Source organism: Periophthalmus magnuspinnatus, chromosome 7 (assembly GCF_009829125.3).
Source record: "Periophthalmus magnuspinnatus isolate fPerMag1 chromosome 7, fPerMag1.2.pri, whole genome shotgun sequence".
Taxonomy (NCBI): domain Eukaryota; kingdom Metazoa; phylum Chordata; class Actinopteri; order Gobiiformes; family Gobiidae; genus Periophthalmus; species Periophthalmus magnuspinnatus.
In genome coordinates, this window is record NC_047132.1 from 21502740 (window position 1) to 21527047 (window position 24308).

General features: G+C 40.5%; 1 protein-coding gene across 3 annotated transcripts in view; it reads right to left on the reverse strand.

Annotated features, from left to right (window-relative positions):
- Window positions 1-23021, reverse strand: part of agrn (agrin) — a 362945-nt gene extending 339924 nt beyond the window's left edge. For all 3 annotated transcript variants that reach the window (XM_055222859.1, XM_055222858.1, XM_055222857.1), the window contains exons 1-2: window positions 22493-23021; window positions 19892-20153 (exon numbers count right to left, since the gene is read on the reverse strand). In XM_055222859.1, the coding sequence (XP_055078834.1) occupies window positions 19892-20153; window positions 22493-22678 (448 nt within the window). In that variant the 5' untranslated portion in view covers window positions 22679-23021. The remainder of the gene's footprint in view (window positions 1-19891; window positions 20154-22492) is intronic.
- Between the last annotated feature and the right edge of the window lie 1287 nt (window positions 23022-24308).

The following is a 24308-nucleotide window of genomic DNA, read 5'->3' on the forward strand; positions in this document are numbered from 1 at the left end:
AAGGGAAGTTTGTCTGTTACCCTTAGACTATAATAAGCTAATTTGATGTTTTCCTAATTTAACCAATCACAATGCATGTTCCTAACCCCTACCCCGTCAACTGGTGGTCTACAGAGGCACCAGCCCTAGTAAGGTAAAATGACCCTTAATGCTGTTTGAATAGCATGGCTAACTTTACGCTGCCATATCATTAGGGGAACAAAAGGCCAGGCCAAACATAAGAAGACCCCCAACTTGCGCGTTCTTTTCCCCCAACCCCCACCCCCTCCCAAGACACCCAAAGCAGCCTCTTCTCAAATCAGTCTTCCACAATCCACTGAGCGTGACAGAACAGAACTTTTTCCCCAGCAAGTGGATAAATCTGTAATGGAAAAATGACTAGGGATGTTTGCGTTTGGCCATAGTAATCTGAAGAAGTGGAAGTGTGTTGAAACTGCTAATAGCACTGAGCAAAAGGTCTTGCAAAGGGGGGGGGGGGGTCTAACAGTCAATGCATGGTTAATGATGTTTGCAGATGACAGAGGGAGGGGGGGTAAAAAGACAGTTCCAGAGTAGATTTGGGGGTTTGTGTATGTACGGTGACTTAACTTGGAACAGCTAACCTACACAACTTAACCATGGACAAATATTTGGAAGAGAGTGAGCATCAAAGAGACACTGTTTGGTCATGCAATAGTTTACAGTGGACAGTTATTGACTGTGGCAAGTGTTCCAACACACAGGCACTAAAGGAGAAGAGCTAGCATCCCAGACAAGTTAACAGTGGGAACAAAAACTTCAGAGGACAAGGTGAAGAATGTGGGGCAGGAGTGTGAACTTGTGCTAACCAGGAAGTGACATAGACAAACATTAACTTGGACATGCGCAATTTGTAGGTATATCCGCGACAGGCTGGGGTCAAGAGGTGAAAATAATCTAAAGGTGTTAAAGGGAGAAATTAGGAGCAGCGTATGCCATCAAGCAACCCATAAAGTTGTACTCCTCCTACCTTTAAAAGTTATGCCATGTTTAGTTATATAAGGGTTACACAAGGGAGTTAGCAAAATTAACATCTACACGATAAGGTCAACTTCACTAGAACCAGTGCACATAGAGGCTAAAGGTCTTGCTATACTTCATTTTATAGAAATACTAAATGACTAAATACATCTAAAAGTTTATAATGCAAACAAGATAAAATTAAGGTACATTTTATTTCCCAGAGGAAAATTTGTCCCCTGTACTTGATCCATCCTTCAGTGCTGCATGTTTTAGGTTGGTATCAGTCATTTCTGGTAGAAACATGTAGCCCGTGATTCTTTGATGGCCCCATAGAATGCAGAACGAAAGGTTTGCCATACGTTTTCTGTGAACAATGTGTGAGCCTCTTATAAAAGTGTCAGGGCCACTCCGTATCATACCTACTCAGCCCCCCGCCCTCTTCACGCTTCAGAAACTCCTTTACACTTTGATGGGCTCCTCTAACAAAGCCCTGATTCTTCAGAAGGACCAGGATCCTTTCTGAACTTGGAGTTGTGGCTCTGCAGAACTGAACAAGGAGGAGGCGCTACTTCAAAATATGATTGACTTCAAACAATGGAGGTATTAAAATGAAAGGAAATGTTGGAGACCATTCGGAGCTTTGATAATCACTGGGCTTTAGAGGCAGGTGGTGAGTAGGGAGCCCTTCAAAAGGCGAGGAGTCAACAACAATGCTGTTCCACCCCACCCCCGTGCCATGATATCCACTAACACCAGTATATGAGTCTTGTAAACATGAGGCTACACTGAGCTGAGGAGGTGGCCACAGGCAGCCTGCTACAATGTACAATATGTATTCGTACAAGCTGAAACCAAACAAAAAAACAAGTAGGAGTCATTTGGTTAAAAGTAATGAAAATAAACCAAAGTTATGTGAAACAACCAGTATATCTTAGATGCCAAAACAATCTCAACTTTGTTCATTTACAAAATTGTCCAAACTTCCTCACTTGAATAGCTTTGTGATCACCGAGGTGCACCAAGCCTTTTGGTTCAGTTCAGTTCAGTTTCAGTTCAGTTGTTTCAGTACTTGAGTATCTGCCAATAACAGAGACTGAAGGTAAAAGGTAAAAAGTAGCCAAAAAATTAAGCCGCAATACACCATTTAATACACAAAAATGCAAAATCAACGAAACACTGTGAGCTTGATCGAAAAAAAAAAAAACATGGCGATGGACACCTTTTCATAAGCTTACATAGATTCTTAGGGTGTGCATGTTTTTCAGTGTCACTTATGTACTGCATAAAATGTATGTGGACGGTATACATTTGTGTATCTAGTATGTATGACGCATGAGTGTGTAAATGTGCATGTGTATATGTAACGTGTGTTTATGGATGTGCCTCGTATAAAGTTGACCACTGTGAAAAATAAACTGAATTGACTGCATTTCATCTCTGCATAATGCCCTTTCTCATAATAAGAATTCTGCATCATAATATGCTATAATCATTTCAAATCAAATATTTTACATCTTCAAATCTCACTTCCTATAAACTTTACAGCTGCATAACAAACCTGCCTTTTGAAATCTTCAATCTGTATGAATTCAACCGACGGGCTGCAGAGAGGAGTGAAATTACAAAACGCCCCACTTCCACTTCTCGGGAGGAATGGTACCTTGCCTGCCCCTGCACAGGAGAGACAAGAAGCTCCCAGCATCATTTATGTGCATACACAGACATGCAGGAAGCCATACCGATAAGCAGATCTGATATGCAAGAACACGCACAAGGTTCAAGCCATGCCGACCCAGAGGCATGCACAACACACAAATCTGATCCAACTGCATATCTTCATTATTAAACATGAATGGAGCTGGTACTCAAGGGAGAGGAGGTTTTTAATCAACTTCACCCTCCTCTGATCTGGATAGAGACTGTTTTTTCGACTGTTTCTGTAGCAAACTGGATTTCTTGAGCCAGGGGAAGTGTGTAGTGATGTTATAGTGCTAGTAGCTTTGTTGGAGTGACGGAAGTGCTAAAGTGGGCAAATCAATATCAGAGCAGCCGTGACTGAGCACAGATAATCCACTGACTGTCAACTCGTACTCTCAGGCACACATCTGTTCAAAGACTTTTTTAAATGAACACAAAACCTGCAGACTAAATAGTTAATTAGCTAACTTAATCAAAATGAACAGTACTTGCAATATGCAACTTTTCTGGCTCAGGGTCAGTCACCTGCTTGGAGTTCTTTTGAAATGTTTCACAGTATGGCATTAAACATTCTGTAACTTGCCTTGAAACACATGCATTCCTTCAGTGAGTGTGGTCGTCTCTCCTCAGATTTGACCGTTAACTGGGCCTGATGACATCACTTGCTAATCTCCATGGAGCGAGATAAGCTCAATGCAATACTAAGGAACATTCCAGACAAAACGACAGTATCTCCATAGAGACAAGCAGGTAGCAGACCCTCCACGGCAAAAGCACCTTTAATGTATCACTAAAATAAATAATTTTCACAAATCTACTGTGTATGACATATTCTCACACATTTAGTTTCAGAAGAAGGATATTTCTGTTATTATTTCCAAGATATGGGTATGAATCAAAGAGGTTGCGCTTCCCCAATGAATCCATCTAATAAATGTATCCACTTACTCCAAGCCTCACAAGCTGAACTGAACTGCACCTTGTCATGGGAAACCTGCTGGCCAGACTGTTCTCTTTTATTATATTTTTATTAACCACACCTAACCAACCCCATGTCTCTAATAACATAATTTGACAGCACAAAAAGCCAAAATGTCTGCAGATCCTGACTTCATCCAAAGCAGCTGTGTTGTTGAAAGTATTCTGGTGTATCTCCGTCTTTGCTGTTGACATTTGACGTATTAAATAAATAGGCCAAAGAAAGCAAGTATTATCCAATGTTATTCAGTAATTCCATATAGATATAAAGATTTCTAGCATTAGTAAAGGAACATTTCCGTTGTGGAGCAACGTAACAGGCAGTTCTCCATTCATCATTGCATAAAAGCTCCCATAAGCTCTTTGAATGGACCACAGGTATTCTGAGTGTTGAGCAATAATAAAATACACAGATAAATTGCTGGAGTTCCCATGCACTATTGCACACATGAGTTACCATATATTTGAACAGTGATCAGTCCAAGGATATACTGGTAGTTTATTTGGAGCAAGGGTCTGCCAAGTATGACATTGTTTTGTTCATTGATTCTCATTCCTTTTTGCTGGAGTAAGACATAGGTTTGGCAGTAGCATGCACAGTCACACTCAGCAATGTAAAATCGATTAAACATTACGCTAAATGTGTGTCCCTGCTCTTGAGCCCCATTTTACATGTCTTACTGCTTAGTCCAAAACCTGCTTAGGCTAGGTCAAGGACACAAACAAGTTTCAAAGCAGGAAAGAAAAAATCTGAACAGAAGTAGGCAAGTACTTTTTTCGTTAGATTAAACTGACTAAAATTTGGGTATAGACGAACTTGCTCAAAGACATTTGTTCCTTGTTCTCATCAATATTGAGCACAAAATCTTGACTATTAAATCTCCCCAAGACGACCTTGCTGCTAATGGTTTTATAGAAATAACTGCGACACATGAATTTTCAATAGATCCAAACTAGGGAATATTTTGCCTGATAAAGCTGTCTTTTCTGTAATTATTCACGTGTACAAGAATCCTAATTGTCCGATCAAGCTCCTGTTTGCACACTTGTCAATACCATAATAGTGTCTATAGACTTGTCTGTGGAGTTCATTACCGGCGACTTCTGCCTCAAATGAAGTCCCGCAGCATTGAGTTTAGTCCACTGTCGATGAGGCCCTTTAACTTGCTTTCATCCCCATCTTTTAGCACACAATACTGGGTTAGGGGTGCAAGCGCTTGGCACCCACACAAGCCCTTGAGAGGACAGGAAAGAGGTGGTTCTAGGGAGAGAAAAGAACTGAGAAATCGCCTCTCAACTTCCGTCATTGTCTTTATGCAAATCCCAGCTGATCAAGATTCCGCCGGCATCCTAACCAGCCGATGTGCTCCGTATGGACTAAGAGGGTGACTCAGATGAAGGGACAGGCGAAGACATGAGGATTGGTGCGGGAAGTGGCAAAAGCAGCACTTACGGAACAATAAACAGAAGAGTGAAGGCTGTGGCTTGGAGCAGTGCCACTAATGAGACATAGGCTGTCGCATTCAAGTCTGACAGGCAAGGGTCATTTTAATTAAAGCTGATGATAGTGATGAGATGGCCCAGAGAAAACAAACCACTTCAGCTGGAGCTTCGTCAAAACAAATTTGGAGATCTTGCAAATATGGCTAGACTTAAGTGGAGTTCTTACGTAAATGATGGAAGTATTTTTATCCGGCTTTTTTAATGTCACACTAACTTTGTCATTTTGAAAGTTCGACTATATAAAGCTCGTCACATACTTGAGGAATGGTCATGTGTCAGTGTGAATGAAAGGGAATTCAACCGTTTCGTTAATAATTATGAATCATTGTTAAATTGTGATATTTTAATTGTTTTAACAGTACCACAGGACATCTCTAATAGAAAGTAAATGTGCTTTGAAAGACAGTAATTCTACATACTACAGACTAATGAATAATCCAGATTATTTGGAGAGAAATTCGTTTTCCGCTCAGTTTCTTTTCTGAAAGATATCACATACAAAAAGAGGCAGTCCTTGAGATGCCCACCCCTTACACTCAATTCCAATCAGATTTCTACAGCAGTATTGATAATCATCATGTAAAAATGTTATGTCTACAGTCTTAGCTGCTGCTTGCGTAATTTTCTGGATTTCTTTTGAAGCCTATCCTAAGGGAACATAGTAATGATTTTTGTGGATGGTGCGAGCACGTCTGACCTGAGCGTAACCCAACAACCTTTCACCCATCACACTCCCTTCAGCCAAACCAAAGGCTAAGAGGCTGCCATTCTCTCTGCCCAAGTTCAAATGTGACGTCCATGGGCTCTGAACCCTGTCTGGACCTGATCACAAGCCAGCAGGTGGAAGCTCACACACATACACAGGGGAATTCCACTCTCTATAAACATCATTAGGATCAGCAGAGGAAGAGGCTGTTTGTTTAACTTAAAGTGAATGTTAAATTAAAAGGAAAACTTCTTTAAACTTGTTGAGAATAAATTAAACTAGGGCAGAAGTGATTCCAAGCAGAGCCAGATGGTGCCATATGTGTGGTGTAAGTACAAGAACTCATTCTGTTTGTCTGTGATATTTTGTCAACTAGGATATTTTGCTCACACTGGACTTTGGTTGATTTTAATCAACGTTAAAGCAGAGACTTAGTCCTTCAAACATTTTCATTCAAGATATGTAATCTAATTTTAACAGTCTAAATAAAAATGGGATTTCTTTTGCAATGTTAATTATTAAAATAATTAACAGTAAGTCAAGAATAAATTAGTTCTCAATTTCACAATTTTGCTATTTTTCAAAACCTTGATTATTAAAAACACAAATGAATCTAATTAATTTGATTAATTGGGCAACCCTATTGTGAGCTGCCTTTCCCTTAAATTGAACATTAGTATCAGTTTATTCTTCATATAAACATTAGTACAAAGTCCTCATCTCAAGTATTCATCTATTTTATAAAGTTTTTTGAGGCCAGAACCTTTGCGTCTAAAACCTTTGCTTCTTTCAGCCAAACCAAACATAAGTTTCAGTGTATTTAGTGTCAGTTATTCTCATGAGCATTTTTTTTTAACAGTGGTAATAAAATATGCTTGTTTTCATTATTACAATAGGAGGCATTTAAATAGGATAAACACAGATCATCATTATTAAAGCCCCAGTATGTAACGTTTTAGCCAAAAAATACATTAAATAAAACATGCTTTTTCCATTTGGATGTGTTTATTACACTGAAACAAAATGCTGTTCCTTTGGCAATAATATTCCACAGTATGGAATAAAACACATCAATCTCCAAGGAGATGGCGATTGGATGTTCTGAAGTACGGTTTTAACTTTTCATTTCCATGGAATCATGTGGAGTGCCATTTCCAGAAAGTTACTGTACCTTTCACTGAATTCACTGAATGTTACATCTATTATAGGTGACCCTTTTACACCCATATAAATCACCCATTACACCCATTAAATCTGAACTCACCCCATGTGAACTCACAAGTGTTCACGTGGATCATTAATATGACAAATCTGAATATTAACAACAGCTATTTTACCTGCCCTAAATCTCCATTAAATATTAAATAGACCGAAATCTTCATCATCTTAAACGCAATCACTTGGTGCGCAAACCAAAAGCTCTCACATAACTTTTGAAGAACGCTAACAGTTTTATCTTATGCCAAAACAGAGTACAAGTTTCCCATTAGGCAAAAGCGTGAGTCTAGTGTCTGATTTATGTAAAGTGCACTTTTTGTGACAACCTGTCCAAGCAGTCATTGGCTCTGTTGCAAAAGCATTTCCCATCCATCTCAGTTTAAGAGCCCTCTCCAACATGTCGGCCTTAAGTGCTCTCCTCAGAAAATCCTCAAACCGCTATCACTTCTGCACAAAAATGGTCAAAGAGATAAATGTTAGGCTGTGGCCAATTCAAACTTGTGCAATTGCTTGTGTGAAAGTAGCTTCTAAAATAGCAAACTTTGAAGATGATCCACAACACTGACGTTCATTGAAAAGAGCAGTATCGGGGCAGAGTGGTGGCAGCAGATCTGAGGATGTGCCAGAATATGTTCCCGTAGGCCAATCTTTTTGAGGGGACTGGAAAAAGCCAAGAGCATCCTCACAGCAATGGATACATAACAGGTCTAAGTTCACGTCAGCAAGAATATGAAATTGAGCAATTAATGTCATTGTTGAGTTGTCACAATTTTTGCTGAAAACTAAATATTTATTGCATTTTAGAATAGACAGTCAAATTCTTCCTGATGTCCCTGATGTCTGCATCCAAAAACGGGCACGTTGGATTGGTGACTCTAGTTTCACAGTATGGATGCATAACGGCAGAGTGGTTAGCTCGCATTAAAGTATAGAAATTAAATTGAACCGGCATAGACACTTTGTATATTAAAGGCCATGTCCCCAATTTTTTCCTATGTATTTGAGCAAATTTGTCTTGCCATAGTATAGAATGATTGTATTAAGTAGCTCTTGCGGTCAAAATATGTCTACATTTGTTGATAAAATGTTTTTATTGTTTGAAAATGTCATGATCCTATATTATCTGTCTCCCTGTGTGCTTTCCCCTCCCTCACCTGTCTGAGCCTGGAGCTGGGCGGAGTTCCTGGCTCCTCCCGCGCGCACCTGGAGCGCATCAGGGCAATTACCTCCACCTGCTGCGGAGCATAAGTGGAGCCAGGACCAGACACTCGGGGCGAGACCGTTGTCGTTCCTGCGTTTCTTCACCCTGTTCTGTGCTGGATCCTACGCGTATCTTCACCCTGCTTGCTGGACCGTCCCTGCTCCGACCCTGCTTCAACCCTGCTTCCCAGCCCTGGTACTGTCTTGGCTTATCTCTGCACTCCACGTTACTGGACCCTAGCTTGCACTCTGCTCCCTGCCCTGGTGCTGCCCGCATCGTTGTCTCCGCTGCACTCTACGTTCCGCTCCTGGACCCTGGCCCGCACCTGGCTTTCTGCTCACCACCAGATCAACCCTCGTTTCTGTAATATTATTTCACTATCTGTAAATAAACACCATAAATCTGCCCCGAGTCTGCACTCTTTGGTCCGCTACACCCACCGTTACGACAGAAAATCAGTGCGTGTCGTTTGCTTTGGTCTCTGAAAGTTGTGAAAAGCGCTTACAAACCCATTGAGGTGAATAATTAGGATGCTCAAATGAATTAGTTCAGTAGTTTTACACATTTTAAAGACAGTCAAACCAGGTAACCTTTAATTATATGTCATCAAGCTACAAATTTTGGTCACAATACAGTCTAATCCTATTTTAGTTGGAGCCATGTTGAAACCTATAACTTATCATTCTCCTTAGGGTCAAGCCATTGTTGGAGTAACAAAAAACAGGCAGTGTCAAACTTTGCACATTTCTGTCTTTATCTGATCTTTAGATAGTCCTGTCTCCTCTCTATATGTGGCCTTGCTATTCTTACAGCATTTGGATGATAAATAATTCATATCAATGTCTTGGAATCCCTGTTGGGTGAGTGCGAGTATTGTGAGCTCCTCTATCAGATATCTGTGTTTGTCTCTGAAAGCCATCGCGTCCTCGCCATTGTTAACTAAAACAACAGGGGCCGACCCAGCTCCTCCCACTGCCCCAGACGCTGTGTTAGCCCCAGGCAGGATGACAGAAGGACAGGGGAAATGATCAGACCCAGAATATAGAGATTTAGACTTGAAGGTGGCAGTGTTTTTTTTTACTCTCTCTGCTCCCAAAACAGCTTAAGATGTTTACACAACTGAAAGCTCAGGTTTGCTGCTCAGGGATCAGTCCAAGAAACACTAAAAATAAGAATTTGCTTGGGGAGGTGGGTTGCAGGCCTGGCCCTTGACTTTGCAGAAGAGTTGTTTGCGACATTGAGAGTAGTAGTTAATGTCTGGTCACTGATATAGAGTCTCATATAGAATGCAGGATTTGAGAAACATGTGTCCAATCCTGTTCATTTATCCAGGCTTTGGACAAGGCCTTGAACCTGCTAGCTTCTGGTGACAGGGACATTTGGCACAGAACGAGGACGCAACTTTCCAACATCACATTTTAAGTTGCAAGTTGTTTACCAAAATATTCAAACTCCCCCAGTACAAGAACATCCTCAATACATCTGAGTCATTATGAATCATCCTCATATAGTTCAAACACCAAAGTGGTGTCTGAAGTTACAGCCCCTATTTCACCACTTTTATGAGTCCGACTTGCAATATATTTGAGAGCATATTAAATTTTCTGTGTATGAAACTATTGAAAGACAAAGTATAAGTTGGATGTGGAATTGGGTCATTGGCCGGTGTCGGGTCTACAGCAGTGCACCTGGTTGTTAGAAGTATGACAGCTTTACAGGACATGGGATTCCAGTGTAATTACAGGTGGAGAGGGTCGAGATGAGAGCTCTGGGAGGGAGGGCTGTGAGAACGGCTGGAGTGGAGCAGAAGGGGGGTGGGGTGCTGAAACACAGCGGTGAGAGGAGAAGAAAATACATTTTGGGTTTATCAGTATTGTTTATGATTAATCAAGATGGCGTAGAAATAAACTGTAACTATATTAATCAGTGTTTGATTTTGGCTACTTTAAATATAAAGTAGTGCATATTTTTATTTACGCTATACATGTTTCAAACTTTTGCCTTGTAGGTACCATGTAACGTTTTTGCCAAAAAAAAAAAGAAAAATAATTGAATAGATTTTTTAAATTATGTCTTTTTGCCCTGAAAACATACTGGGCATACATCTCCACAAAACTGACTGTTACTTGTCCTGGAGGAGAGCCTCCTCCTGCTTGACTTCATGGAGCAAGTATGGCATAAAACATATCTGTCTCCATGGAAAATGTTAAGTATAATTTTATCTACTATTTCCATGGAAGTTACGTAGTGTTGCTTTAAATAGTAACTCAAAAGATGACAAAAATATATCTGTGTCTTAAGAGCATTACACAGCAAATGTGTCGTATCATATAGAATAGATTCTCCCAAACATACTGGGAGTTTTATCCAAATACTATGGGTACAGCTAATCCCAACCATGGTCAGTTTGTTATAAATGAGCCATGCAAAATTAAAATGGCTATTCTCCTGTAGGGCTACAGATCTGTCCTCAGGGTATAGGATAAATGTAAGAAAATAATCATTTGAAATATTGGCCAGTAGGGACCACCCGTATGTCCTGCTGAGAAAATGTGAGAGAGGATGAAAGTGGACAGATCCTGACAGAGTGAGAACCATGTAGGACAAGTCACATGGGACAGAGAGAGAGAGAGGCTGGAGCTTCATGCTTACTGCACCATGACGACCCGTGGACAGAAAGAGAGAGGAGGAAACATTACAGACAGGATCTAGAGACTGGCCTATATTTCCTGTGATTTTCTTAATGTAGGACCCCCAGCTGATCCTACTTCAAACATGCCAAATGTCCTTGTTGGTGTGCTAAAAGGATATGCAGGCAAAGCTCTATATTAAACTATAAGAAGCATGAACATGATGCAGGGACACAAACCTGACTTGTAAGACTTGCATTATGCATCTATAACTTGAAATCAAAACTATTAATACTTGCAAGTTCGCTTGGTTGAGGGAAGGCTTTTTTTTTGGGTAGGAATGAACTTTACAGCAAAATCTTTGTTTAAAAAGAATCACACAGAATTGTTGCTAAATTATAGAAAAAAATCCCATGATACAACAACCCATAGAAACCCAGGCCAAATAAGAGTCAGATTTATGGAGATGTAAGCCCGCTCAGTCTAACGACACATGCTTTTGTATGTTTTTCAGTGCAAACACATCCATAATGAAAAAACATGCTTTTGCTTTAGTCTGTTTTTTGGCTAAAACGTTACAAACTAGGGCTTTAACTGCATTGATAATGGCAGATACCACAATTTTAACTTCTATAATGTTTGATGTTTGATCTCACAATACTTCTTTGAGCTGCCACTTTGTTCCTTCCCATGTGATCGGATGGCCTAATCCTGCTAAAGGACACATCCACTGACCTACATCCAGACCACATAAGGAGCTGCCCCCAAGTCCCTCCCGACTCCAGCTTTCTAAACCTGTTGTCACTAAGTCAGAACTAAGGCCACACAGATGCCCTGCTCTACAAATGTGTAGTCTGGGAGCCGGAATCTTGTCACTGATCCAATGTCCCAATGGGAGCCTTTGATTCATACAGACTGGCTGCTTTTTATGTCTGGGACTGGAAGTTTCCGGGTCACTGTACACCCATGTCCCTCACAGGTGGAGCTCTGATTTTCTGGTAATGTTATTTCAAGTCCTCAAGAGAAAAAGAAAAACTGGCATACAATAATAACCATCTCTGCTAGAATTGTCAGGATACTAAAAAAAGGCTTGATACTCTACTGGATACTTCAGTGATACTATAATGTACTTTTCAACACGAAATAAGAGGCACTGATTTTAAACTCATGAGGTCTCATTTACATTCTGAAGAAGAAGACTATGGAAGATAAAGACTACTCTATAAATATCTATGTCCAACTGTCCTATTTTTGTCATTTCTTATCTATAGTTTGGGTATTGATAATTATCTTGGTATTTTTGACTATCCTTTGTTGCTATAGATTTTTCTTTGACTTTTAAAAGCATCTAACTTTACACCTTCTTCTCAGGTCTCCGGACTCATATACTAATCCCCCGTGACGCCCTTGGCCAAAGTAAGCCATTTTACAATGAATCTTTTAGTGGCCCTGGCCCGTAGACAAATACACTGCTCCAAAAAAGACACTGTGGATCGCAGTGCAGATGGAACATGCTAAAGTCATTACACAGATGGAGCGACTGTAACTAAAATGTAAGCAACACTTCAAGTTTCTCGGCGACCTGGGGCTTCTCAGTCTCACCTTACACAAAATATGGATTAAATCTTTCAAATGTTCTGGCCGAAAGGTATGAGCAAATGTTTGGGGTTCAGGGCGGTTTTGCTTTTTTTTACGGGATGTGGAGCTGTGTTTGTCAGATAAGTCAAATGTTAGTATTGTGTGTCAGTGTCAATATCAACTGGTTGTTAGGAAGTATGGATGTGGCATGGGTTTTATGCATTTCTCTGAGTTCCTATAATGTTTTAAAAACTCTAAATTGCCCCAAATAAAAAAAAGACATAGATTTGTAGACAGGATTTTTGTTGTTGTCAAAATTGCTCACTTTCAGCCACCCAAAGCGACTTGCAATACTGATTCGCTTGAAATTTATCTTAGAAACCTGTGTACAAAACTGTAATAAAACTATTTAAAACACTTCAGATAAAGGAAGCAAACCACAAGTATTACATTAAAGATATATTTGCTCGAAACAGATTCTTAGCAAGCACTACTCGACAATGTTAACTCGTTGATATGAAGATAAAAATATTGTTTCGAATGGACTGTGCAGACACATTTTAAAGAACACGAGAAAGACAAAAAAGAAATGCTATTTTTGATCCTAACTATCAGACAGAACTGCATTTAACTGGAAACTATAAAAAAAAAAAAACAGCCGTATTCTTGGCAATGTTGCTTACATTCACTGCCACAGTATTTGTAGCACTGGGTCTGTGGTCTGCCGGCTCGCTAACATCTCTAACACGACAAGCAGGTCCCGGCATGTCTCTATCAGTGCGCTCTATCAATACCATCCCGATTCTTATCTGCTCTTTAGTATTACAGTCCAGGTTTGCACTGGGCCCCTCGCCAAGACGCACACTCTGTGGTTAAGTGGTCTGTTCCTCTGCTCCCCTCCATCTTTCATGGCTTTTTCATTTCACCGGTCCTTTAACACCATGCCAAGCCCGCTCTCCACGCTCACCGGTGTTTAATTAAAATCTAAAATGTGCAATAACTCGGGAAAGACTATGGTTTCACTGGCAAACGTACAGACCAATTGTGCTCCTTTGTTGGCTGTTCTATCAAAGACCAGCCATCGTGGACTTGTTCTTTTTGTCTGATTCTGTTCACTTCAGTGCATAAATGCTTTGGGACATAAGCTTACAAAGGCGACACAGATTTAACCGAAAGGGTGCACCGGCTAACTCTCACTCTTAATCCACTCAAAAGTCCATGAGAAAACCCCAATCCGCGGAGTCACTAGTCAAACTTCGCATGATTCCCACCAGACAAAAGGAGGCTTGTGTAGACATGAACCGGATCAGGACCCCAGTACTTTAATTCAGTCCTGGGTGTGGCGGCGGATGGTGGAACAGTTCTCATAGACAGTTTATAGGGCTCCAATAAAGTAGCCTTCATTGCTACTTTGGAAAATCCCATATGTTTATGCTCTATACATCAGAATTATACGGTGACACAGTGTGATTCATGCTTTGTAATTTGATGGGAAGATGTTCGTGAACGCAGCTAGCGGCATGTTCTTTTACAGGAAATGTATCAAGCAAAATGAAGCTCTACAATGAATAGGTAATGTGAGGTGCTGAGTAGCCTGTTAAGAGTACATGCCACTGTACCAGCTGAGAGCTACAGTATACTCAACCACAGACCAGTGCTTCCATAATATAACTTCAATATGCATTTATAGTTTTTAATATAGTGCAAATATGCAGTTGCACTAAAATATGCATAATGGTCCAGAGGATTTAGGTGGCCATCAGAGGAATCAGAGGGTTGCCAGTTCAAGTACAGCCCAAGCAAATGAGTCCTTTGTCCTTTGCCCACTGTAGTAATAGTAATATGGTTGGTTGGGACGCCTGATGAAAAGATACATTCCAGCAATCTAACGTAATCTTTTTTTTTCAACAGAACAGTCAACAATACATGATGCAAACAAACTAAATAGATATGATGTGAATAATTATGAATAAGAAATATGAACTTAAGTGTATAAGAAACACAATTATGAGCAATGCTACATAGTACCAGTATGTGTCTGAATGTACTAAAACGTCAAATCACTGTGCTACGACTCACTTTACACAGACGTCTTCCTATTACTTGATATAAGCACTATTAATTATTAAACTATCTGTATATCCACTGAATATAGCAATGTTTTTCTTAAGTAAATATTATCACATATTAATAACGTAGTAAAACAACCCAGACAGACTTCGTTTCCAATGGTAAAACATTTTCTGCAACTTTCAAGTCACTCATTAACTGAAAAAAGTCAATGCACTCCTACATTTTACACTGTTCAAACATGACCAAGTGTCCTCAAGGTGAAGTTAACGCAACCAGATACTTAAACATCCACATATTTCACCTATATTGTTTCACATGACACTACAGACTACAGACTACTGATGAAGGGGAAGGGGTGGGGGGGTCATCTAGCCAGGAAAAGGCCCATACAGGTGAGGAATCCGAGCGCATCTCCTCCAAACACAAATATTTGAGAGGTAAAAAATTATATCAGGCAACAGAGTGCTTCTAGTCAAGACGGCCACTCACATATCCCACCCACATTCCAGCGCACTGCTCTACTGAGGCGTCATTAATGGGACCACCTGCGGGGAGAGCAGGACCCCCATCGTGGTCCTAACAAGCCTGGCTTAGCACAGCAGAGCGGGCTGCTGGGTAGAGAAACATGGATGTTGTAAAGAGTGGTGGAGGGGGAGTAGTAAAACACAAGTTATTAACATTAGATTAAGGGTTCGCCAGGGAAGGCCATTGGCGTTTTATGGTTGAATTATAGCCCTATTCTAGTGTTTGTGTATAAGGCAGTGTTCTTTTTTGGTTATGTTTTTATTGTTGATAGTTAGTAGAGCTGAACGATTTGAGAAAAATACCTAATTGGGATCGCAATTAGATTTATGATTTTGGTTTTAATAGTAGGATTCTTTTCAAAGGTCACAATTATAATGCGCTCAGGAGAATTGACAGAAAGACGTGAATCAAATTTCAGAACATATTTGTACGGATCTAAACTCAGCCGTTTTTATGCAGATTAAAACATGATATTTAATTGTTTGTGGAGGAAACTGGTACTTCAAAAATGGCAGCCTTTGTGATTTGCTAATTGCGTCATTTTTTATTTTTGTGATTTTTGATTAGATTGCGATTCGTCTTACAGCCCAAGCCAAAACAGACAAAAATATACAACCAAACAGATTATTTTAATGCTACCTCTAACCAAAAAAAAAAGAACGTGCACAAAACACACAAATATCAACTTATCTCGGAAAGTAAAGGGTGTATTCACATGAAAACACCTTCACAAAATTTGGACAAAACTGTGATTTAACCTGAAATTAAACTTTGACTAAACCAGGACTAAACCAAGTCTTTATCTGGAGTAAACATGGCTTGAACCGGGACATGACAAGTCCCACAGCTGCATTTTGTCATCTCACCTTCTACTCCAACTTCCTATCTATTAAGCAGCTATTCATCATAATTATGCCAATGTAATTAAGCCAGCAGTTTTTAGGATGAGGAAGACTGTGCTCTGGCTCATCATTCAAAGCGGCACGCAAATGGAACAAGATCAAGGATTAGACCAGAAGAAATGGTCTTGTCTTTGTTGGTGTTCCATGTGGGAGCCTGGTGGGGCTTTCAGGAGCAGAAACAAAGCAGTCTGATAAAGAGCGCAGCCGGATAAGATCTTCCCCACACTCAACACCTCTCCATCAAATGGGCTTCCTGTCCGAGCTCCAAACACCTCCGCCTGCCCTCTGGAATTCTCTATCAGGGGCGCACCAGCTGAACAGTTTTTGCAAATAGAAAAGTGGGTGAGAGAAAGCAATGGGAATGGCTACTCTTTTGAAGCCTTATAAGGAAATGATGCAAGTAGGCAAGTAATTACTAACTGTTAATCAGCCATTACTAGTTTGGTCGGCTTCTGTCTAACACTCAAATTTGCGATGTAAAGTAGGAAAATAGATGTAGTAGAGGTACCAGTACTGAGGCAAGGCCTTTTTGTAACTCAATGTGCCTAATACAGTAATGCACCTGTCCCATGTATGCAAATAGTTTAGCTCTTTGTGTTTCAGTTTAAAATGACACTGGGTAAAAGGACCAGATTATACACCATTATCGACCATTACATAAAGCATCGTGTAACAGTTTTGCAGGGATGCATGTTTTTGTCAGACCAGTGAAACCATCCAAAATGAAAAAACATGTTTGTTTTTTTATTATAGTCTATCTTTTGGCTAAAACGTTACGCAATGGAGTTTAAATTTCAAGAGCCTGTTGGCCCTGTAAGAATGCTCCATTGGTGAAAGCTTCCTTCTGGTCATACATTCTACTGCCAAATGCTCACTACTGCACCATCATTCAATGCTATGAGTCAATACACAGTAATTTTACCCTTCGGGCTAGTACTAATCCATCCGAATACCATGCTGAATCATCAATGTCTTATTTCTCAAAGTTGTAGTTACAAAAACATCACACACAAAGCCTTTTTTATTCCATCTTAGACAATGCACCTCCCCACCTCTTCACTTCTCTGCCAGGCATTCCAGAGTCTATCCTAGCTATCGAAAATGTCAGGAATGAGGGGCGAGCAGAGGAGGGTATGGAGCAGACAGCAGGTACAGTCTTGTCCCGGTGAAGTCTGAGAGCAGAGGATGAGATTGGACTTGACTGGCTTAATTAAAACGGCGCTGCTCTGTAGCAAGGAGGCGGAAAGCCCTTCTCTTCCCGGGATAGAGCTGTAGAAGGCGGTTAATTATCAGGGCCTCTTTCGTTAAATAACGCAGGGGTTTTGAGGTGCGGCGTAACCTTGCATTAATCTTACAAAAGGAAGAGTAAGAAAAAGGAGATAGAAATAAATTGGTCATGCAAGTTTTGTTATGCTTTAATCAGCTGTGTAGTCATTTTGGTGTTCTTTTGTAGATCCAGCTCTCTGTTTTATGATGCCACAGACAGCTTGATGGTAACCCATGATTTCTCTTAACAAATGAGTACACTTTGATTGTCCCCTAATAAATAGATAGCTATATAGAGTAGATTATAAAAGCAGCACTTTGTGACAAACGCAAAATGTGTCCGCTGTCTGTGTATAACTGCAAAACGCCTAATTGATTGCAAACTTGTAAGAAAGAGCCATGTGTGTCCCTATATGATGCTGTGGGATGAGGGCTGATTAGCTGTGCGTTGGTGGTACATTCTGCTTCACTTCCTCATCTGAAAAAGCTCTTACAGAGTAACGCATGTGCCCAAAAAAGACTTCTAAATCTACTTCACCCCTCTGTGGTTTGAAAATCAGGACAACTACACCGTCTTATGTGAATATTTATCACTTTTGCTGGTATGACTTATCTGAGTGTAATATTATAATATGTTTTATGGCTGTATTTTTAATCTGAAAATGGTTTGGTCAGCCTTTACATACAGGACGATTCTTGCTGATTCCTAAAATTCCTGCGCTTTCATTATCAGCTTCACTGTAAGATAATATGTAGAAATCAGGTTTGTGTGGGCAAAAAACCCTCTTCAAACACAAAGCCTTGCCACAGAAAGCCCTGCATTCACCAGCATTTATCTTCGCCAAGAAACTCCCCTCTCCACAACAGGAGTCCCGGGACAAGAAAGGATGGGCTCAATGAAAAGGTTAGCAGTGCACTGTTTCGTGCCTTGACAGACAAACAGAAGAAGTTTTATGTGTGCGCCAAATGCAACTTAACACTGCAAACAAGCCCAGTCCCTTGGAACATCCCGCCACCCGGAACCATTGAGAGGAAAGCACCCGGAATGCAGAGTCCAGAATTCCAAATCCTGACTCAAAAAGCCCTCGGCAAGGTGATTTCGTGCTGGGAATAATTTGCTAGTAATGCTTCAGAGTTTGACTTGCTGCCAACATAGTCAAGTGGTAGAAAGAGTTCAGCACTGGAGGGGCTACAGTCTTGCAGTCATGGTGGTTGGATTTATTAGTTATGGCTCTGTGGGTCATCTCATAAGGGCTTGACAAATTACTTTTCAACCAAATAAGGGTGAGCAGGAAAAGAGGTATTCATCAAACTTCTCCAAAAATGTACCTTACACACTCACAAAACTTGCTTTGACTTTTCTTTTGATGCTATGGCCACCAAACAAATCCCTCTTTATTATCAACCAAAAAAGTTACACAATAAATAACAATTATTAGTACTGGCTGAAAGTGTGGGAAATTGTTTCTCAAACTGTTGGCTAGCTGTGAGTTATTAAACAGGCCGTCTACAAGGTGCAAGGGTCAGAGAGTAGCACTAAAGCCATGTCCTAGAGGTGTTTTCTGGACACACCCACCTGCAAGGACAGGCTGGGAAGAGCTGACCCCAGTGCTCCAGGCCAAGCATTTCTGAAAACTGTTACTGCTGCTGTTCTGAGTCATGGAGAGTTAGCAAGCATGACTGTACAGCTTGGGTTCAATATGGCATAACTTCAGGGCAGTGCATTCCATTGAGTGAATGAGTTAAAGATTGAAAAAAAGCATTGCACACAATTCTTTTCAAAGATAAACTGTACATGATGATGATACGCCATGAGTTCAGAGTGCTAGTGGTAGTTTGCCAGTTAATGCCATACCCCAAACATTTTTCTTAGTAACGTATTTGTTCATTACGAATTAAGTCTGGCTTGTAATGCTTTATTAAGACTGTAAATTAAGGCTGGAACATTTAATACCACATCACATGACTGTATAACGCTAAGGACTAGCCGCATGAAAACTGAGACAGGAAAGAGGGCTTTGATATGGTGTCACAATCACAATTTAATAATCTGGTAACGAACTTTTATACACACACCTGGACCTGTTTTTTTGTTTTGTTTTCTGTTTGTATTGTATTTTGAAGAGGACTCCCAAGAAAAAGAGAGCCCATGTGGTCTCATTGAAAAAGAAAAAAGAAATGGTGCAATTATAAAGTCTTGAATTAGATTACTTGGTTGTTAAATAGGTAATGCAGCATAGATATTTTCTTTGCAAAATATCTGGCTCTTCAGGTGATGGAATTTAAGCCAACAGAAAATACAATCACTAAAACCCTGGCAGTATCTGTGTATTTATAAGACTGTATTAGAATAAAGGCCACTTTCAAAGATACTACTTAGGACTTTAAATTTCAACACAAAAAATAAATGTAATAAATTTAGCCTATAACTTGTAATATTCAACACTATGGCTAAAAATAAACAAGACAAAGACGCTTAAAAAAAAAACCCATCTGGTACCTCGAGATCATCCTCCTTAGCCATCTCCCTCCATCACATCACACACCTCTAACTCCACATGAAAAGTCTAGCTCAGATGCACCTGCCACACACGGTTAGCATTCACGCTCCTTGGTTTCAGCAGGGTCCTACCTTCCACACAGTGCTCCACATCTTCCAGGTTGCGCAGGGTAATCCTCATCAGGCTGGAGTTGAGCATGAGTTCGTTCTTGTGTTCGGGGCCCATGTACTCCGGGGCCGGGTTGAGGAAGAAGATGCGCGTGTCTCCCGTGGATACCTGGTTGTCGCAGATGCCGGGGTTACCGAAGCCGCCGATCATCACCTTGTTTCCTCCGTCCAGCAGGATTTCACGGCTCACGGTGGTTTTGCCTTTCAGATAACGCCACACTCTGACCTGGGGAAATATACAACAAAAAGTATTACGGCTTTGTAGAACTTCGGGAATCGGTTACCCTTCTACACTAGATTGCCAAAAGTATAACGTCATGTAATTCTTCTTCTGGGTTGTTTTTGTATAGGTCCTTAAAAATCTGCTGAAAAATGTTTTAGGTACGGTAAATGTGGGTGCATTCATACTTGCAGATTCACCACACTAAACCAGGGCTAAATTCCAAACTAAAATTGAACTAGATTAGGACTCAACAAGGATTAAAACAGGACTAAAATGGGGTAAATTTAGAACTAAATAACAGCAAGTGTGAATATTTAACTATTCCGTTAAATAATAAATGGAACAAAAATGGACATTTTGTAAGAGACACTTGAATGAGCAAATGCAATATATTCACCTGTCCAAATTTGTATATCAGTTTGACTTTACACAAAAACTTGCCAGAAAATTGGTTAATATTACAAGGAAAATGTAGGTTTATTTATGCATTATACTCCCTTTGTATCAGACATAATTTTAATAAGCTGGTAAAAATGTTTTACTACTCACTGCTGGCGTATATATGTCATACGGTTCAAATTGTATTTCATTTTTTTCTATTCCTCTCTTTAAAACAAAACTTGTCAATGTGGAATATTGTAATTGAGCAATACAATAAAATCGAACACAGCAGGATTACACTAGACGATAGTGATAACTAAGTGCTACAGAGACTTCATGACAGCACATTGAGCAGTGTGTGTGTTCTGTTGAGTCATGATAAGTGTGTCCTTCCGCTGCACTTCCCTCTCATGTCTGCCTCTGGAGCAGTGCACCTCTAATCTGCTCCATTCATTCGGTTGCAGACGGGAAGCCAGTGCGCGCTAACTCTAAGGAAAAGCTCGCTGACCAAACACTGCTTGTTTATTTTGACAGATCATCGAATAGTGCACCACAAGAGAGTGGCGCTGTGCTAAAGGACTTTTATAATAACTGGGCCAGGAACAGGGACAGAGGCAGGCGACTTCCTCCAGGCAAAGTATAGGATTGAGTTTCACTACAGCTACTATGACTCAGGAGTTCAAATTTGTGGAAGAATGTGGCTGCAAGGTACATGTTAGCAGGTGACAATGAATGTACGGTCTAATGTGAAAGGCTAACCAAAACTGAAAGGATATACTTTTGATGGTCTGCAGAATATTGTATATCAAACATGATACTAATAATACAAAAATGAACCAGGAGATACTTCAAAGTTTTAAGTTAAAGTACTACTGACTTAAGTTAAATTGTTTAAAGGTGCTGTGCTGGATGGTCTACTACCTGTTTATCTCCATGGAGTTGGCATGGTCCACAATATGACATTAAGCTATTTATCTCCAAGCAAGAAACGCAACAGGCAAGGTTACGGGTCAGATTTGTGGAGCGGCGTTCTCGTTTACAGTAAGGAAAGTACGTATCTGTCAGCAATAGAAACACCTGGAATTTCAATAAGTGCAAGATGTAACTGTTTATGTCACACTGTGTAACATTTTCACAGCTCTATAAAGACAAGCAGGTGGTGGACCTTAAACCAGAAAAGTTCCACAGTGCATCTTTAATGAATCACCTTGGAAGAAGGCTGGAGTCCTAAACGCTGAATCATTTTTAAATACTAAATGGACTTGTTACTGGGTTAAAACAAAGTGGTTCTGTGCATTATACCATTACCGAACTATTCATAAGTACATCCATACGTCCTGATATGGGTATAACTATCAGTAATCCACCATGAGAGCCATTAGTGACACAGCCGCTGGGGAGTAGTAGACAGGAGCAGAGATTTTAATCATACAAAAGAGCCGCAACCAAGGGCCACTCAGGGGCCACTTTCCTGCTGTAACATGTTGAGGATGACTGCATGCTTGTTGGGCCCGAGTAATAGATGTGTAACTAGTACTAAGTGGAATAAAAGACACTTGAAGCACATACATTGTCCAATCCACTGCCTAATTTGTTGTTGCTTTGCATAAAGTTATAGGCTACAGCATTCATTTCAAAGTCAGGCAGCAGCAGTTACAGTTATTTTATTTTATAGTCTCAAATGATTTATGTAGGCTCAATTAACTACAATTGTTGGCAAAGTAAAATGTACTGCTGATTGTCTAGAAAACTGACAAAAACCTTAATTTTGATCATTTTTGCATTATAGACTAGTGTCCATGGGTATTATATCGTTGTTAAAATGTTATAATAAGATGTGTAGCTCAAGCTGTACCGTGTCTGCAGAGTTTTATCAGTGCAAAGAGCCTGAGTTCACCAGAGGCAGGTGTCTCCTCCTCATGCGCACTAGTAGTGACTTTTGAATGGCTGCTCACTCTTACCTTGCACGAGTACGTGTTGTGCACCGGGTCCACGTTAATAATCTCGTCCACAGTTCCCGTCAAAACTATGTTCGCCTCATCCTCCCGGTCCTCCAGGTTCCTCTCGGGACAACTGGCTCCGCAGTGCCCACTCAGAGCGACCAGCAGTCCGGCCACGAGCAGTGCCGCTGTCCGCTGGGATCCCATGGCTGGAGAAAGGAGACAAAAAAAGTTTCACTCCGCGCAAAATCTGTTCACGCTCCAACGAGTGTAAGCACAAACTATCAGCCACAAAGTCCCCGTAGTTGAGCGCTCGTATGAACTTATCTAGGGGCGAGCAGAGTGCTTGTTCACGCTGCAGCCCAGATCCAGCATCTGTACCGCGGCTCCGGTCCGAGCGTGTGCGCCGCCGCCGGCTGGAAGTGGACAAGGAAGAGAGGAGACACCCGGAAGGAAGAGGAAGGCCCGGGGAGCTGTGTCTTTAGGAATGTGCCGCTCTCTCCCTCTCTTTTCCACCGTGCCTCTCTCTCCTTCACAGATTTGCATGCGATCTGAATTGCTGATCCCACAAGTGGAGAGAGGAAGGTGCTGGAGGGGCTGTGGAGACGCGCTGCAATTGCGCGCTAAATGTAGCTGTCCTGTGTCGCCCCCCATTGGACGCACTGGGTCCTCACGCTAATACTAACACCCCAGTTTAGACTATTTTAGCACCAACGTAAAAGTCTGACATTTACTTTTCTGTCTGTTGTGTTTTAACCTGCATTCTGTGTCACATTATTGGCAAAAAGAACATTAATCAGCCTAATTAATCAAACTTATACTGAAGCTTAATAAACCCAATTTGTAGATGGTTATTCTTTGCAAAGGAAAGAAGAGAGATGTAGGAAATGCTTTTGTTTTTTGTTTGTTGATGAGTATTTATCCCTGCACAAAAATTATTAAGCTTAATGGACTTTCCGAACAAATGTGTCCTGGCAAAATTAGGTCTTAGGTGCAGAAACGCTTGACATTTTTTTATAGAAAGGGCTGTAAAAACCTAACCCTAAGTACAAAATGCATAATCTCTTGCATAAATGTTGAATAATGTTCAGATATGTAATTTAAAGTGTTTCTGAGCTGGCCAGATAGTTTTTCTAGTGTTTGCTTACATACAAGTTACTCAAAAGTACATTTGTTTTTATATTTTTCTTTTACTTTAACTGTTATCACACAGTTATTTGAATCACCAAAGGAAAAATAAGGATGAATATATAAAATAGAGGGAGCTGTGTGAAAAAAGGCAAAAGTACATGCTGATACCTCCTTTAACATGATTTTTATGGCTAAATAAAGAGGTCTAGGTGAGCTATAATGGTCTATAATAGGCTCAGTCCTTTAAGGGTTAGTTATTTCACTACTTTTCAGCACAATAATGAGTCATAGCCATCCACGTGTGAAAATAAATGCACGAATTTGGCAGTTTTGTTGAATGTTTCAAACTGTACACATTTCCACTCCTCGCACCAACAGTATAATTTTAAATCCAGTCTGTAAAATGACTTGATTCCATTGCACTAGGCCTATAGCTCTTGAGCAATATTTGGAGCGATTTCTGCATGTTACGCCTCAGAGTGGACAGCTGATGTAACCACAACTGACTATGTGTATTTCAGCAAAAAGCAAACAGCTGTCAGTTCTTCTTCATGGGTTTATTTTTTTGTTCAGACCATGTATTATAAAGCACTTGTCTCAGATTCGGTTTGGTGCAGTTAAAGTTAGTGGAAAAGTGCTCACTGCTCGCGGTGATGGAGGAGTGCTTTTGTGGTTTTAGAGACATTTCCAGATGAATCCACAGCTG